Below are 17,487 nucleotides of genomic sequence, written 5' to 3'. Positions count from 1 at the left end.
GGATCGCGCAACGAGTATGGTTTTTTCTAGTGTAACCATAGGGTACATCAATAGATCTCCATGCCAAGTGGTGAAAAGCAGGAAAAAAGTCAGTCTGTTGTTGTAGGAAATAATACTTAGGTTGGATATTATACTGGTGAAACAACTGGGCAGGATTCTTTGGGATTTGTGTAAAATTTCCATCAGCAAGGCCTAAACTTCAGCTGGCAAACAGGCATAGTCTAAGCAAATGTGCCCCTGCCCCATTGTGAGGGGTGCCAGGCTGGGTCAGTGGGGGGCAGCTTAGGATGTGCCGGTCGCTGTAAGTTCAGGGACTGTCGGTTGTAGGGTGCATGCACAGTAACTCAGAAAATGAAACCTGCTTCCCGTAGGCTCAAATTTGCTTCCGAGGTCTCTGATAGTTTGTGATCTGCTAATTGAGTAGGTAGGAAAGTTCCTGAGCTACATGATTGAAGGTTATAGTCACTTTTGGTACAGCCTGCTTAAATAACGAACACTTTAAAACAATGCCCCTAGTGCAGCCTCTTTTATTCTGGTTTTGATCAGCTGATCTGTTGTGTGCTTATCTTTATTTTTAAGCAGCACAGGGAACATAACTGCTTGTCTGCCAAAGTAAAAACCACAAGCAGACTTCTGTCCCTTCTCTTTTTCTAATGAAAGATTAGGAAGTTTTGGAAAGGAGAGTCTAGAAATTTCACTGGAGAGGATCTTGCAGTTTGTCTCCTCAGAGGCTTGCCATTGAGAGCCTGCAGCATGACCCAGGTGGGGACAAGCCTTTATGTCCTTCCGTGTTCTGTTTCTTGAGGTGAACTGTGAATTCCTGTGGAGGCCAAGCACTATCGGGGCTCGTGGAAAGGGACTCTTGTTTATATGACTTCTGGGTTACATTGTAAAGGAAAAAGAGCCAGATAAGCACTGTCCTCAGCTTCTGATGTCTCTTGTTACAGAGAAGAGTGAAACTGCTTGAAAAGATAACCAAGGAACATGAGCAGTACAGCACTAATGTCAGCCAGTTTCAATCGTGGCTGGATGGTGTAAGAGAAAGATTAAACTGCATTGCAGAAGCAACCAAGTCTTCAGCAGAGGACAAGTTAAAGTCATTGAAGGTCTGTAAACAATTCTAACAAAGAGCTAGGATTGTATGTTCTTCATGCCTGTATATGCTTCTCAAACTGCACAAGGGTGTACTTCAGAAAAGAATTGCACGAACAAAATAAGGTGGTGATTGCTAGGTCCTAAAACTGTTAGTACATTTGGTTCTCCCAACTGTAGCGTAAGTCACAGCCTGGTCTGTTATTTTCCTTAAAGCCTGATTTCCTACCTTTATGTGATTCTTTGAGAGTCTTGTTCTTTAAGCTTGTTTAAACAAATTGTATTTGGTAAACATAATACAAATAGAGCCTGAAGGCTCACAGGTTTTGAGAGTTTAGAACTGGTGATAAAAATACCAGTTTTGAGAACAGTATCTGATATTTTGGTGCCACTGCTTAAACTGTTTAGCTTTAAATGTCCCGGAGATATGACTTATTATTTCATAGTGCCTACAGCTCCTCTTTTCTTTGTCAGGGACCTCAGGTGACAAGTATTTATGAGTGCCAGTATTTTCAGAATCACGGCAGTTAGTATCACTCAGAAGACAATCAAATCACCAACCCTGGCTTCTGGTCACTTGAAAAAATATGTATATTAAAATAAGAAGTGAAGAACAAAATATTTACGAACGGGGGAGCTGGTCTTTTTTTCCTACTGCTTTCAGCTTTTTTCCCCAGCTTCTCATTCCTGCAGCTAATCTTTATTTAACTTCTTTGTGTAGGAAATTGCCAAAACCATTAGAAGTGGAGGAAAGGAGTGGAAGCGCCTTGAAAATCAGTGTGCAGAGGTGATTCATAATACCTCCCCACTCGGAGCTGAGAGAATGAAGGATGAACTCGAAGACCTAAGAAAAGCCTTGGAGAAGTTGAAACTGCTGAGTAGTGAGGAGGAGGAGAGATTGCTCAAGATCCAACAGTCAGAAAGTGCCTATAACTCCCAAGTCAGACAATTAGAAGCAGATGTCCAGGAGTTGAGAAAAGATCTACAGAGACTAGAAAATTATCTGGACTCTGGGGAAGGGGAGAAGACTGAAGATGAGTTCGTAACTCTGTGGAGAAAATGCAATGTAAGTTGTTACCCTTTGTATACCTAAAATCTTGAGTTCAAAGGGACCATATGCAAAAAGAGCACCACCGTACAGAGTAAACAACACAAGTTTCTCTGCTTAAAAAGAAGCGGGAAAATAATGCCTCACTTTATATACAGATACATGCATACATACACATGCACGCACAAATACACGTATTTCTGGGGTATTTGGTAAGACCATTTCTATATTATATCCTTCATCTGTGTAAGGTGGGTACCTGTATTCCTTTACCAGCAGAGACATCTTCATTCCTAAGGAGTCCCAAGTTTGTAGCAATCCAGTATTTACACTAAAATCAATCTGTTGCGAAAATGAGTGCAGAAGGTTTGTCACAAATAAAGCAGATAAGAATCTTTACCACTCATTTCCTCTTAAGGGCTGATTTTGCATTTATTATCTCTTCTCAAAATGCCTTTAATTGCTGTTTGTGTATCTAGAGCTCAGCAGGACTAGCTGGGGAACGTATATGCAAAAAAGATCCACAAAATAGAGGCTGGTTCAATCCAGCTACATTTGCATGTTTTTTTGTTGGTTTTGTTTCCCTATGTCACCCTAGAATTAACATTCTGTCTATGTGAGTCTTTGAGAAAGAGCTGTTCATGCAAACAGATGCAGTTAAGACTGCTCCAAAAATGCATCTCGTTATGTACTGCAGTCAGTGAACTAAAACTGGGTCTGTTTGTGATTCACTCTGTTCAAACAGTGAACCCTGCAGATCAGATGCAGAGGCTGGGCAGTGTGAGGAGAGGAGAGAAAGCCTGCAGGAACAAAACTGTTCCCGAGAATGTTTTCTGCTTTAGTGAAGTCTATATTCCTTAAAACCAGGAAAAAAGGCAGCAGAAAGGGGACTTGTGAACACCCTGAGACACAGCCTTATCTCTTCATTTCATGTGCCAGACACTACATAAGGTGTAACCTGTTCATTATTTTTATGATCAAGGCAACGAGAAAAGCTCTGGCTGCAGAAGAGTCCAAGGTTGAGAGGCTGAAGGCTCAGCTTAAGGAGCTGCTACGGTTTTCCCAAGATGTGCAGCCACACACTGAGAGTGTTGTCTCCACAATACAGCTGTATCAAAGGTAGTGGGAAGCCTGATTATGCCGGGGGTGGTGGGGGGAATATTTTCTCAGATATTGAAGGGATTGACAGAGGTCTAAGAAAAAAGTGATATGCCATCTGATTGTAGGTGACAGGCAGAAAAGAAAGGCTTTTGCTAATTGCATCCGCCTCCGCATTTCAGTAAACCCGTAATTTTAGCCATTTGCTAGGAGCTGTAGGCTGCTGGCCATTTTCAAGCAACAATCTGACATCGTTAATGCTGTGTATGGTTTGCAGAAAATTAGATTGTTGGCAACTAGTTTGATCTTCTTTGCATTTTATAATAATAATTTATGTATTTTGCTTGCCTTTCATGACAGCAACTAGAAAATCAGGACAGGAGCTGTAGTAGTAAACGGTTCAGAAGAATTATGGCCCTCCCTTGTTGAATTTGTTGTGGTGACTCACCAGCCTTAGCAATTATTTGGCAGAGTTTATTCCCCTTCTTCTGGCAACATATACTCATGATTCCTGTTTTCAACTTGCCTTGGGTTGGAAACTCTGAAAGTTCAGCCTCTCCCCAGACTTCAGTGTTTCCGTTTCCAGGCTGCCTGGAATCAGGAAGTAAAGGAGCTGCAGCAAATTTTGCAAACTAGAAGAAAGGATTTGTTTGGTTCTTTTTTTTTTTTTAAGGAAAAAGAAAGGTCAGTGTTTTTACTATATCCAAGCTTCTTTTCCTCCGTCCAGTGCATGGTATGCTGTCCTGCTGGAAGGGTTTTAGTTCATTATGGGAAAGGATTTCAGTTTAAAAACTAACAAGTAAACAATATTGAAAGAGAAGCAGAGAATGCAGGGGACTTGTCTCTCAGGAGAAAATGGCAGCTGCTCTTTTGCCAGCTTCTCTCCAAAGCTTCTTTGCGAAGTCTGGCAGCTTCACGCTGAGCCTGGCAGGGGCAGCAGAGCAAATGGCGAAGGACGTGTAATGTCAGAACTTTCTATTTGCGGAGATTTTGGCCTTTGCAAGCTTCCCTTTGTTTAGCTCTGTAACGTCCCAGCGACACAGGTAAGGTTATTCTTTCTGTATTTATAGAAAGGCAGTATTAATCTTGATTGGCATTGCTCTTGCCTGCCCGTCTTGTGAATTTGCAGGATACTGTTCTCATATGAACATATAGTTTGGGCTGCTTTCTGCCATATAAAATAGGATTCTGCAAACTGGGAGGTCAGGAAAGCTGAGAAAAACAGGAGGCAGCTGCATGGGGTGTATCACTGCTAGGCCTTGTTACTCAGCTGTATTTTGGATGAGCCTTTATAATAGAAGCCTAGATATTTAATGGATGTGTGCTGATTTTATTTTATTTTCAGTACCTATGCACACACATAGCTGTGCGTGTATGTGTATACATATATATAAATACAAAGCTTTTATCAGAATCACCTATATATATTAATATAAATACAAGTGGTTTTGCAAAATTTTAAAAATTTATATCTGAAAAAATGTATTTTGGTAGGTAACATAGGGTGATCAAAGATTTCTTAACGCAATTTTTTAAACAAACAAAGACTTGACAATATGTAAAACAACAGAGGCAACTCCAGTTAAATTCTAGACGCTCTTGGCTTGTTCCTCCCATCAGTCAGTGAGACTGTGCCAATAACAGGATTTGTTAAATCATGCTGGTAATAGCAGCCAAAAAAGATTGCATTAGACAGGGAGGCTGCTGGCTGCTAGAAAGGCACAGTAATTCCTGATCCACAGTTGCACTAGAGACGAATGTGTCCCGTGGTGTCTAAATAAAGTTTTGTTGGATGTCTCTGACTGACAGAGCAGCTGTCAGTACGCAACACCAGGCTCAGAGAGTAAAAAAAGGCTGAGGCTTTTGTGTAGGATACAGTTTACACACAAGTGTTGTGTTAATTCATGCCTTGTGTTTGGACTTGGATTTCTTCATAACCCTTCTCTCTGCTGTCGCTTTATCCTTGCAGTGTTAGAAGCAAGGCATCTAAAATGAGCACTGATACAGAAACCCAGCTGAGAAGACTCTTCCAAAATCCTCTGCAAGATTTTGAACAGTGGAAGCCATCAGTCCAAATGCTCCTGAAGACTCCTGAGCCAGCACTGGCTCACATTGAGGTAGCAAACCTGTTACTAAATTCAGAAACTGATATTTGGTTTGTGTTTGCCCAAGCTATGCCGGCAGCTGCCTGAATACAGCTGCTGGACATCAGCAGCTGGAACTGCCTTTCCAGTACGGCAGGAAACCTCGCATATGGAGGTCAATGCTTAGCTCCAAGTGTAGCAGAATGTCTTACTTTCTGCCCTCCGTTTGGTTAACAGAAGTTGTCAACTGACTAGGCTGAATTAAAGTGCTAGATATCTTTAACAGTGATGCTAATATTGTTTAGCATTAGCCCAGATCTCCCTGGACAGGAAGCCTGTGGATTCTGTTAAGAAGTGTGTAGTAGCATAGTCATGGGATTATAATGGATGATTTCTGCATGTGCAGCGGGTGCAGCATGTGCAGCAAGGTGTGTTTGTTGCTTAGTCATCCATGTCATCTCCAGAATAAATGTGTCTGTGAACAGGGATGGAGTTTATCCTCGGAATGAGCATTCAAGCTGTCCTTTCTGTTGGTTGTTTAGGCCTCTGCTCTGCACAGACAACTCTTTCCATAGCACAGCTTTCCTCTATTTCTGTTCACAAAATGGATGCAGCCCTGATGCTTCTAACATTATCAGGAAGACTTTTCCTTTAACTGGGCACTGTCCAGGTACCTTCTGTTACCCCTTGTCAGCCCAGCATGCTGTTTTTACCTGACTTTGTCATACTGGTTTGGTTGTGTGATTTGTGTGAGAATAATATGGTTATATGATTTTTAAATTTTTGTTATGATTTCACTGGAAGAATTTTTATCTTGTAGGCTGCTCTAGTTGAAAGCTCCCAGTTCAAAGAGAAGTTGATGACATTACAGCTGAAGAAAGATTTGCTAAACAGTGTCCTTGGTGAGGAAAAAGCAGTGTCTTTCCTGCAAGAAGTGGCTGAAGCTTCAAAGGAGAGAGAAATTCTACACAAAGGTCTGCTGCAAAGCAAGAGCAAACTCCAGGTGAGCCTCAAAGCCCATATACAGTCTTTACCTGTGACAAAAACAGTGATCAGTCTTTAACTAAGCCAGTTTTATAGATGTAAATTTAGTACTAACTAGCTGTGCCCAATCCTTGTCCTAGGTTGGTCAAATACTCAAATAAATTTGTGGTCTGTTGCATAGTGTAGCTTGGGGTTTGTTCTGAGTCTGAACTAGACATTGACAAAAGATAATGCCAAGGGATATATGTTAAATGCTGGAATCTTTTTCTTCTTTCTCTGTCTAGAACTTGATATCGCAACATAAGGATTTTGACGCTGGTTTCACACCTTTGCAGAAGAAATTATCTGCCATTAAAGCCAAATTAGATCTAGAGAAGGAACCACGGCCTGACCTCTTGGGTAAGAAGACACAACTTCAGAGACTCCAGGTACATTACACTAATGTTTGACCGTGATATCCCTAGTTAACTGTGGTCCTGTTTTGTTCATACTTTATCAACATTAGGAATTCAGTACCTTGTCCCCTCAATTGATTGTATATTAGATAATTTCATTTGGTCCACTTCATATCATGGAGTAAATGAAATCAAAGCAATGCAGCTGAAGAAATGGCAACTGAGCTTGAGAGAAGGAGCAAGCAGCTGAAAGCTGTTGGTGCCACACCTTCTTGGGCTAGTTTTACTGCTAAAGAAAATTTATCCCGATACTTCCCACTAGGAGTGAAACTGCACAAGATGACATGAGCCAATCTAACTCCCTTCAAAAGCAGGGACTTCCCATTGTCCCACCACCTGCGTCCCATCCTGCTCTTTCGTCACTGCTTTGACATGTGCTGGATTTACTTCACAGGCTGATTGAGCTGGCCAAGATAAGAAAAAAGTAACAGAAAAAGATGATAATTTTCCACTTGGTTAGTGTTTGAACTGATTCAGCAAACGGTTCAACATGCAGTAAAGCCTGCTCAAGGCAAGCAGTGAGACTACATAGCTGGGAGAGGGGAGAGAAGAGCAGGAGGGGAAGAGAGAGGGGCTGTGACTCTTCCTTTTTGCCATGGTGACCTACAGTGATACCTATATAAGCTGTATGGTGCCACTTCACCCTTGGTGACCACAGGGGTGTTGTCACCATAGTTTTCTTTATAGTACTTAGCTGATTATACTATGTCTCCTCTGGCAGCTTCTCAGCAACTTACCTTCTTTGTTATCAACTGGTAGCACGTAAGGACATCCAACCATTTCTTTTGGAAACATTTACTCCTAGATATCAAAACAATTAATTTTCTTAATGACAGTGATTGTTCCTGTTTTCTGTCCTCACACTGTTAAATGAAGCTTTAGTGTATGTTTTGTGGAAATCCATTCCATATCTAGCACATCACCCATACGGAATCTGTCTTTACCTCTGCAGATGATCCAAGATGACTTGGCAGAGCTTGCAATTCAAATGGAGGACGTAGAGAAGCTTGTTCAGTCAAATACAACACACAGACATGAAATGAACCAACTTTCATCTGACTCTCAGGCTCTGAAGAGATCATTGGAGGTAACATAAGGAAGAGTTTTTAGTTGCTTGAGGAATTGTCAGTTGCCACTATTTAAAAACATCTTTGAGATTGTAAGCTTTAAGTGACACATATTTTCATTTCAGGGGAAGAAGGCATAGAATTTTTATGACTTTGACAACTTCTTCCAGGATTGTCTGACTATCTGTAGTGTGATTTCCTTTTGAAATAGGATACCATCCACACAGATTTTATAATTATATAAATTTCTGGAGTGGGCCTGAAATTTCTGACCAAAAGACCTCATAATTATATTATCATGGAAGTGCTTGGTGGTCTTCCCAGATTCCTGCATAGTGTTTTTGTACCAAACCATCTCGGTTTTTATAGTTTTGTAACCTAAAAGTTAATGAGAGAAAAGTGTTGCAATTGCCTAAGTACTTGTTTTGACCTGAGGCATTTTGTAGCTTGTAAACATAGCTATAAAAGGACCTTCCAAAGCAGTCTAAGAAGAAGAGCTTTATAAAATTACCTTAGTTACGCAGGTCACCATAAAAATACATATGATATTTTGTTACCCTAATATAGGCTGTGGAATTCTAGTTTCAGTCTCAATAATCCTATTTATTGCTGAACTGGCCTTTTGGAAAAAAAAAAAAGCGTACAGTCAGTTCTGCTTGAGGGAGTGTAAGATGTATTTAATATTGACTGGGGTGTAAAAAATCCAAACATATTCTTTATTCTGTTTCAGCTGAAAATGAAGGGAGCTATTCTAATACTTAATGCCCCCCACCCTTCATGTGGCTGAATTCAGGTCTGCACGAGCTTGTAGATGTTTTCTATGCAACTGATGCTAAAGGACAAAGTTCTTTTGTGTCTCACTGACAGTTGCTTTTTTCCTTGTTGCCCATTGATTCTGTGCCAGTAGTCACAGTGTTTGATCCAGTAATAAAACTGCTTTTTGTATGTGTTCAGTTGCTGATATACTTTTGTCATTTGTAGATGATGATACAGCAGAGTGAAGAGCGTATTCAGAAGCATTGGGCATATAATGACAAACTCTCAGACCTTCAGCAGTGGATTTCAGCAACCACGGAGAAGATTGTCTCCTACCAGGATGCTGATGGAGAGCAGAACACTGAGGGCAGGGTGGCAGACCTTGAGGTGAGAAAAGCATCTTATTGTAAGATGTTAATTAGTCACTTTGCAGCATTCAGACATTAAGGACAGGGGTTTTCTGGTGAGGGTTTCCCGACTGGGAAGAACACTGATGGTTTGTTCCTCCTGTGATAACTGTTTGGTTGCTGCTCCATCCCTGCTTTGCCCTGTGTTGTGGGCTGTGGAGCTAGGTAAAAGACAAGAACAGTGAGAAATGGCTAAGAGTTGTTGAGATGGATAAAGTATTACCAAAGGACAGGCAGTTTTAAGAAGAGCTCTTCCTGCCAGGGCCATCCCTCTGGACAATACTTATCTTTGCCTGCATGCGGTCATCGATACATTGAACGTTATTACCCTGTTAGCTAACCTTATGCTGTGTTGAACTGAGCTGTGCCACAGCTACTAGCTTTTCCCTGTGTAGCAGTATTTTGCACGCTAGGTTCACTCTGGCAGGTTACTTCAGCTGAAAGTTTTGGCCTTCATACAGGAGACAAAGATATCTCATGGGAAGGCTACAGAAGGGGTGCGTTGACAGCTTGTGCCCTTTACGTTTTGCCATCAGCTCTTTTACCTATGTTGGCTCTTTGCAAGAATCCACAGCATTTTTTTTTCTGGCTAGTGCTAACAGAACCAGCATAGTCCTGGACTGAACATGGCCTTCATTCTGATACAGCCTGTGCTTTACCCAGGATACCTAGAAGTAACTGTAAGGGCTGTATCTTTCAGAGATGGCTAGCTGAATTTCCAGATAAGGAGATCCAGCTGTACCTGGTGGAAGCTCATGGCCAGCTGGTCATGGAGAATTCTTCTCCAGAGGAGACTGCCCATGTCCAGGCAGAGCTGGATCAGCTGGAGGAGTCATGGAGATCACTGAAGGAGATGTCAGCTGCGTAAGTGTTTATGTACATCTTCCTCTTGTCCCTTCAAGGAGATGCTCTTTACTGTGGTTTAGACTGACCAGACACACTTAATGCTTTATGCTGTGTGCTGTGGAAGTGGACAGCTAGGTTACAATGCTATGAGCAAGAAGAGATTTTATTAATTGTTTGTAAGCTGGAAATCATTACTTTCAAGAAAACATTTTAGAGAACCTGGAGACCAGAGCAGTCTATGAAGTTTCCTTTACCTCATGCTTGGAGTAGGCAGTGTCTCCGTAGGATCTGGCTCACCCTTGCGCTACCAGTCCATGTCAGAGGAAATAGGACTGAGTGACTTCTGTTCTGCCTCACCTTCCTGTTCTCCTTGCTGTCTGAGCTGGAGATGCCTCCAAGGAGGCTATATCTGCACTGGAGATTTGTGCCTTTTGCAAACTCGCAAGGGTATAAACTGAGCTAAAATCCTCTCTCAGCTGGCAAATGTGGACTTATTTTGCCTTCACTACGCAGTGTCAAACTGCTGCTCGTATTTTCTGGTCTGTATTAAAATTTAATACCGTGCTACATGTGTGAATATATTCATACATAGTGTCACAACAGGCATAAAAATGGAATGACTAAATTGAGGAAGGCTTGATTATACTGCCTGCTGTTACCAGACAGGAAGGTATATTGTCAAGGTAGTGGGTTCTTTAGTCCCTCACTCCCCTGAATAAAGAAAACAAAACACTTGGAAATGTTAGAACTAGAGGACTGGTACTGCTTTGACTTACTTACTTTGTTAAAAAGCTTTTGGAAGCAACTTTAATAGTAATAATGCTATTAATAGTAATAATAGTATAGTAATAACAGTGCTGTTTCACCAGAGGTGTCCCCCATAGCCCCACTCAAAATGTGGATGTCTCATCATTAAATGTTTTACTGCACTGATGTCTCTGGTTTTGTGTTTTCAAGTCTTCTTAAAAAGTGGAAGATAAATATACCAGTGGCTGGTAAGAAGAAGAAAATAGCATTTGTGGACAACAGACTGATATCTGGACCTGCCTTCCCTCTTTTAGATGCAGATCCCAACCATAAGCAGGTAAGAGGGAGACTCTATATCTGTCTTCATATCAGCTATACAGGTACAATTTTATTGGCTTCATCTGATACTATAAATTACAAAGTTGGAGGTTAAGATCTTGCAATTAGGACTTGAGAGGAAACATCTGACATAACAGTAAGGGCTTTTGTTCCCATTGTCCTGTAACCTAGGAGAAGACAGGAGAAGGGCAAAATACAAGCAGCGACTTGAAGCTCCTACACGACTTTGAAGAGTGGTTGCAAGGAGAAAACACCAAACTGACCAAAATTCTTGCTGTGACTTCATCTTCTGAAGAGGAAATTAAGGCACGCCAGAGCGAACTGGAGGTTAGTTTTCAGGAGATGAAGGTGGAAAGAAGTTTGCAATAAGTGCAAATTCTTACAGAATTAAAAACCAAAACCAAACCAAAACCACACAAAACCCAACAACCCACACATCCCCCAACCACCTAACAACCCCTCTCCCCCCTCCCAAAAAAACCAACAAACACAACAATGCCCTTCCTCTCAAAACCCCAGAAAACCCTCCAACGCTACACCATCTGCTTTAGGAGACTCTAGAGTAGATGAAGCTAAGGAATTTAGGACAAGTATTTCACCCCTTCTATAAGAAAGGTCTGCCAGAGCTGGAGTGGTAGAAGGGAAGGGAGCATCCTGGCTGTAGCTGTTGGATTGGCCATTTTCAGTGTAGTATGGTAAAGGTGTTCATGAAAAGAAACTGATTAAAATCAGTGTCTGGTATGTGGCCTCACTCCTTCTGTTGAATATAGCCAGATGCAATGACAACAGATGCTGTAAGAAATTAAACTAACAGAAATATCTGAGGCTACAGGAGTCCTGCAGATGAGTGGACCCTTTTACATCATTTCAGGCCAAAAAAGCAATAACAAAAATAAATGCACTATTTCAGAATACCCAGTAGTTTGATTTAGTGCCACTGTTCTTTCAAATGCTGGATTAAAAAAGTTGGGCTTTCTTGAATTCTGAGTTGCTGCTGATCTTGTCTTTGCCTGCAGGATCTTCAGTCTCATGTGCCTGATGGCCAGCGTCTTTTTGAGGATCTTTTTCATCTTCAACCTGTCATTGGAAATTCTGAAGATTTGGAGGACCTGCATTACCGATGGATGCTCTACAGATCTAAACTGAAAGAGTCCATGAGTTCACCAGTAGGTGACAGCACTCAATTCACAGTTGCAGATTTCTGCCATTGCTCCTTTAGGTTGCTTCACACTGCTAGTCATAATTCAACAGTATATGTGTGGGTGTGTTTGCTTTATTAAAGCCTTCCTTAGTAAATGCCACCAAAGACAGAACAGACATAACCATGTGTTTATAAATATAAGCACAAATATTCTTGTATTAAACTAAGAGTTGTGTGCTATCTTTTTGCCTTTGTAAGCAATGCTCAGGATATTTCTCAAAATAGAAGGTTCAAAACAGGACAACAATTGGCTGTTGTCAAAGATGCATGCAGTTGGGGACTGTGAGATGTTGGGGTATATGACTATTTTGGATATACACCTAGTTCTGGGCACATGGATTTCTAGGTTTTTGCCCTTTTTTCACACCATGTTCTCCACTGAGTTACTTTTTGAACAGTTCCTACAGTTAATAATATATTCATTGTTTGTTATTTGTGTCTCCTGCTGTGAGACAGAGTGATCAGAATAGGAACTGACTGAAAGTAACTGCACAGGAAGACCTAGTCCTTTTGAAAACTGTCTTTACAGGCTAAGGATTTAGAATTAAATAAAGAGGAGGTAACTTAATGAATTAACAAAATGATTAAGTTACTAAGTTGTTATATGCAAGACATGCTAAAGATGGCAGAATTCATCCTTGTATATAAAATACGCCAGGGCATGCTAAAGATATTCCCATGTTATTAACATAAACATACATAATTTTTGATTAATTAGTTTTATAGCTTAAGTACTTACATTATGTGTTCAACTTCAAGATACAATAATAGAGGATTAGACTTTACAAGGGTGCATTTGGCACTTTCTGTATGCAAGTGCTTTGGAAGGTATCTAAACTTGTACACCTAAAATATGCAGCATCTGGAAATTTTCTGCTTTGGGAAACCCTTGTCTTCAAATCCAAAGCTTACTTAGAATACAAATCCTTTAAAGTGCATGGAAGGTAAGTTGACATCTATTAATAAAGAGCATATTTATAAGAATTGTTTGCCGTTGATTGTAATGAGTTATGCTTAGTTGACCAAAAACTTGTGTAAGCATAAATGTAGTCAACAGGTGTCAGTAAAGTCAAAGCTATTGCTGGGAGAACTGCTCATCTGATTCAAACGGTCAAGAACCCGAAGGCATTTCAGCTTTCTGCCTCATGTGTGTTAAAACGCTCATTTAAAAAAATCTCCAGCTGGTTCACTCTATCCAGGTGACCATGAATTTGAGAAAAAGATCCCCTGTGAGGTGAATATTTATTTATAGGCTCCACTGGGATCTTAAGTTCATGCTTGCTTTTTTTTTTCTTTCTTTTTTTTTTTTTTTTTTTTTTTTTTTTTTTTTGCAGAGTCCTGGATATTTGGAAGAACCAGACAGATTCAGAAAGGTATGACATTTTCCTGCAATTAAGGTAAAAATTGTTTGATCAGAAATTTTGTAGACAATTATTTTAATTTAAACTTTTCTAGAGATTCTTGAGATTAATTTATTTATTAAGAGCCTCTCTTAAAGAAGAAGTTTATTTTCTCCAGATTTTAAAAGGAAAAATATTACAGAGTTTTTACTCTTGAGCTATTCTTACTGTATCTCTAGAAGCTAAATATCTATCTCCATTTTTCAAAAGAGACTAAGGAAGAGCCCAAATATCTCTCTAAAGGATTTAGCAGTCATGTGCCTAAAAGAATTTTGAACATGGGACTTCTAATTCTTTAGACATTTCTGAAAAATTGCTTTAGATCATTCAGCCCGTCTGCTTTCTAATGCAGAAAACCAGAGAAAGTCAAGAGATTCATCTAATGTTATTAGACTAAATCCTTGTTCTAAGCAGCAGAATTCCTCCTGTGAAGGATTTTCTTTTGAAAGTGATGACATAAGAAACAGAAGCAGTACAAGAAACGATAAGGAGAAGCTTAAAGAAAACAAAATGCTGCCAGGTTCTTATTAAACCCAAGCAGTATTTCTGATCCCGTTTTCATAAAGGCAGCAAGTTTTTCTGTTGGCCTGAGCCGCGTCGAACCGCATCTTTTCTCTCTGTCACAATTTGCTTTGTTTATAGACGCTGTTAGCTTCTACTTTGTACTGTCATCTTACTTCTGCTTGTTTTCAGAAGGAATAGAATAAGGCTTTATTTGCCCAACACAAAGTAGATTGAAGGAATATCATATTTCAGGAACATAATCACATAATCATCTTAAGCTAAATCAACCTCTTGATTTCTCCTGTTGCAACACCTCTTTAGAAGAGGCCAGTGCAGTACTGCACACTTCTAGTATGGCCAGAAATCAAGACTTTCCTCATTCTGATGAGATATTCCTCTGGTACTTAAATGCGGAGAAGCATCTCCAATATTATTCCCCAGTGAAATACTGACCAGTTTAAGGTAGCTTTCACACATCACCTGAATAGTTTTGGCCACAGTTCAGCCTTCCTGAAAACCCCCGAAGAGTTTCTGTTCTTGCCTGTCTGGCTCAGCATTAATTGTTCAGTACTGCTGGTCATCCAGTAAGGTCACCAGAATTTTTCAGGCTGGAAAACCAATATGACATTTTAACACCTTGTGTAGAGGAAGCCAAATATTTACTGGTGCTGCTTTTCCCTAGAAGAGGCCTAAAGGGATATTCCAGAAGACCAACCAAGGAATTCTCTGCTTTTATATAATTTGATTGGCTCAAGCTTTTTGTAGGGGAAAACAAAACAAAAGCTTTAGGCATAAGCACATCTCCACTGCACATTTAGATAACATTTTTTAATTCATCTGTCCCACCTGCCTCGGGGTGGCTGGTATTTATTCCTCCGTAACTTCTCCAAAGGAGACTAAAGTCTTCAGTTAATTTTCAAGGATACTGGAATACCATAAAGGCACGTAGAAAACGTTTGTCAATTTGGCTTACAGCAAAATTACAAAAAAAGCATTCTGTGAGTTTTTAATAGCTACTGAACACAAACAGAGAAGCAGCCTGGCGTGGTAAGGAAGGAGGAACTGAAATATCTCATAAACATGATGGAAATGGCTCCCATTGAGCCAACAATTGACTTGCAGTTTCCCTTCAGCCAGTACAACGTGTTGCAGTAACTTACACCTTGCACACTTCAGTGTAATTTTTCTGACTTCAGAGCATTCGCTCTGTATTTAAACAGTGTTACTACAATGAGAATCCAAGTGCTGTAAGCAGAGGTGTCTTTTTTTGATTCGGGCTAAGGATTTTAACAGGATGTGAGCCTGTGTTGCCTTAAGATTGTTGCGCATCACTTAAGACAACCAGAAAATAATGTTAATCACTTTTGGGTGTATTGCTGTTTAGGCTGAGAGAAGAGGAAAAGCAAATCAACTGCAGAATTCATGGCTTTGCATTTTATTTTAAATTCAGATTTAACACCTAAATTGTGGCTAGAAATTAAAGAAAGATTAGGCAAAATATTTTTGTATGTTTTGAATATCCTTTCCATGGTGAAGGAAACCAACTACCCTGAGAGAATGGCTGATCTCAGGAGTTCGTATCTGCAGAAAGTACACATGGTTGGAGGCTGCATCACTGTACTTGCAACATCCAGTGAGTGTGCATGAACTGGAATCAGGTTATCACTAATTTTTCAGCTCCCTCATGCTTTTGGGTCACTCAGAATCAGCAGAGGTGGCAGAATTTCAAGCTATTTTTGGACTGATCTCTGCTTTCTACAACAGGAGGTCCCCAGTGACTCTGCATGTCTCTCTTGTTTGAACTTGAGTATTTTGCAGCAGCAGCAGCAGCAGATCAACCTGGAGAATGGGAAGGCCCGGGTGTAGCCAGTCTCATTCCAGTGTCTTCTGGTTTTATTCCATTTATAGCCTGCGTGGCCAAATATTGGGCAGAATAGAGCCTGCTGCATGTATAGTAATATGCTTTTTTTCTGATCATTCATCCTTTGCTGAGGACGTACCCCTAGCCACTGGTGCCCTTAAGAGCAGTACAGGCTGAAGATTGCAATGCGAGTGACTTCTTGTTGACTAACAAAAAACAGTTGCAGGAAATTGCACTGGCTGCAGTGAATTTTTAGCAGGTGCCAGTGACAGGTCAGTGTAGATGGATATTTCTGTAGGGCATCTACCACACCCAAGAATATAATCAAGCAAATACTCAGTAATAACTATGACAAATGTTACTTTCAAAATTTGCCTCCTAGCTACCTGAAAATATTCCATGAACATTCTTAACATAAATAGGAAGTCAAAGGCTCATTATTTACAGGTCTAGGTAGCGCTGTTTATTTTCTCCGGTGCTCAGAGTAATTGTACTTCCTTGCTAAACAAATGATTCTGGCTTCATTGTTTGTACAAACAAAATAATTAGGATTCATTACATCAGTGGTCAGCTAATTGCTTCCTTTGAGATTCTGCTAAGAGTAATCTCCTGTAACACACAGACAGAGGAACGTGTAATTTAATCTTATTTAGAGACACCATTGATCTGGAGTCAATCAAATTAATGCAGTCATTCAAGAAACTGTGTAAAGCAAGAGCTGCCACAGCTTGCCAGAAAGAAAACAGTAATGTACTCTGCTCTGCCCAAATGCAGATGTGACAGGAATTCTTCATGGCAGAAAGTCACGTTACAGAAATGCGCAGCATCATGTGCTCATGCCTGTGTTAGTGGCACCTCTCTACTGAAAGTATGAGGCCCACTTGTTTTCCTGGAGTCTTGCTGGCTGTTAACCACTTGAAATCTTTAGTACAATTACAGTCTTAGTAAAATGGAAAAGACTCATTAAAAGGTATCTTTCCCTCTGTTTTCAATATTTCTTTTATAGATAGGGAGAATATCACTCCATATTTTTTTCATCACTGCCTGTAAGCCTGCACCTATCTGCATTAGGAATTATACTGTGACACAAACACAGGAAGAAGGGCATCTTACCATTAAAAATTAGCAGATAGACTTATTTTCCCTCAGCAGTGATGTTTACTCAGAAAGGAAGCTTAGGCAAAAAAAAAATAATAGGTGAATAATCCTGACTGCCTTTTCCTAACTGACCCACTTTAAGTATGCTGTGCCAGACAGCATCATCCCCTTCCTTCTCCAGCAGGCCCACCAGCTCCCTTCACATTACTGCACCTGTAACACTGCCTGCCTGGCTGCTCTTATTTCTGTAGGGTTCATGTGGTTTACCAATCTACATTACAGCTTTCCCAAATGCTAGAAAAGAAGGACTCTGTCTTTTATCTGGTTCTGCCACTTCTGTGTTTTGCTGATGCTCTCCCTCTACAGCGGTGCTGGTGCAAGATGGAGAAGACATCTTGCTTCCCACGACACCTGGTTCTTACTTTCTGTTAATGTTAACATGGTATTAGCTAGGTATGTGGTTGGTGGTCCCTGCTTTCTGTGTTGAAAAGATGTGTCCT

At 40.4% G+C, this 17,487-nt stretch overlaps 1 protein-coding gene across 6 annotated transcripts in view; it reads left to right on the top strand.

Annotated features, from left to right (window-relative positions):
- The window catches only part of SYNE3 (spectrin repeat containing nuclear envelope family member 3), an 82,193-nt gene that overhangs the window by 47,981 nt on the left and 16,725 nt on the right, over positions 1–17,487 (top strand). For all 6 annotated transcript variants that reach the window (XM_056345012.1, XM_056345011.1, XM_056345016.1 and 3 more), the window contains 13 exons: positions 948–1,106; positions 1,814–2,158; positions 3,123–3,259; positions 5,208–5,355; positions 6,143–6,325; positions 6,591–6,734; positions 7,714–7,848; positions 8,810–8,971; positions 9,692–9,855; positions 10,795–10,921; positions 11,095–11,250; positions 11,940–12,089; positions 13,459–13,497. In XM_056345012.1, coding sequence (XP_056200987.1) covers positions 948–1,106; positions 1,814–2,158; positions 3,123–3,259; positions 5,208–5,355; positions 6,143–6,325; positions 6,591–6,734; positions 7,714–7,848; positions 8,810–8,971; positions 9,692–9,855; positions 10,795–10,921; positions 11,095–11,250; positions 11,940–12,089; positions 13,459–13,497 — 2,049 coding nt within the window. The remainder of the gene's footprint in view (positions 1–947; positions 1,107–1,813; positions 2,159–3,122; positions 3,260–5,207; positions 5,356–6,142; positions 6,326–6,590; positions 6,735–7,713; positions 7,849–8,809; positions 8,972–9,691; positions 9,856–10,794; positions 10,922–11,094; positions 11,251–11,939; positions 12,090–13,458; positions 13,498–17,487) is intronic.

Source organism: Falco biarmicus, chromosome 7 (genome assembly GCF_023638135.1).
Source record: "Falco biarmicus isolate bFalBia1 chromosome 7, bFalBia1.pri, whole genome shotgun sequence".
Classification (NCBI taxonomy): domain Eukaryota; kingdom Metazoa; phylum Chordata; class Aves; order Falconiformes; family Falconidae; genus Falco; species Falco biarmicus.
This window is presented reverse-complemented; position numbering and strand designations above follow the sequence as displayed.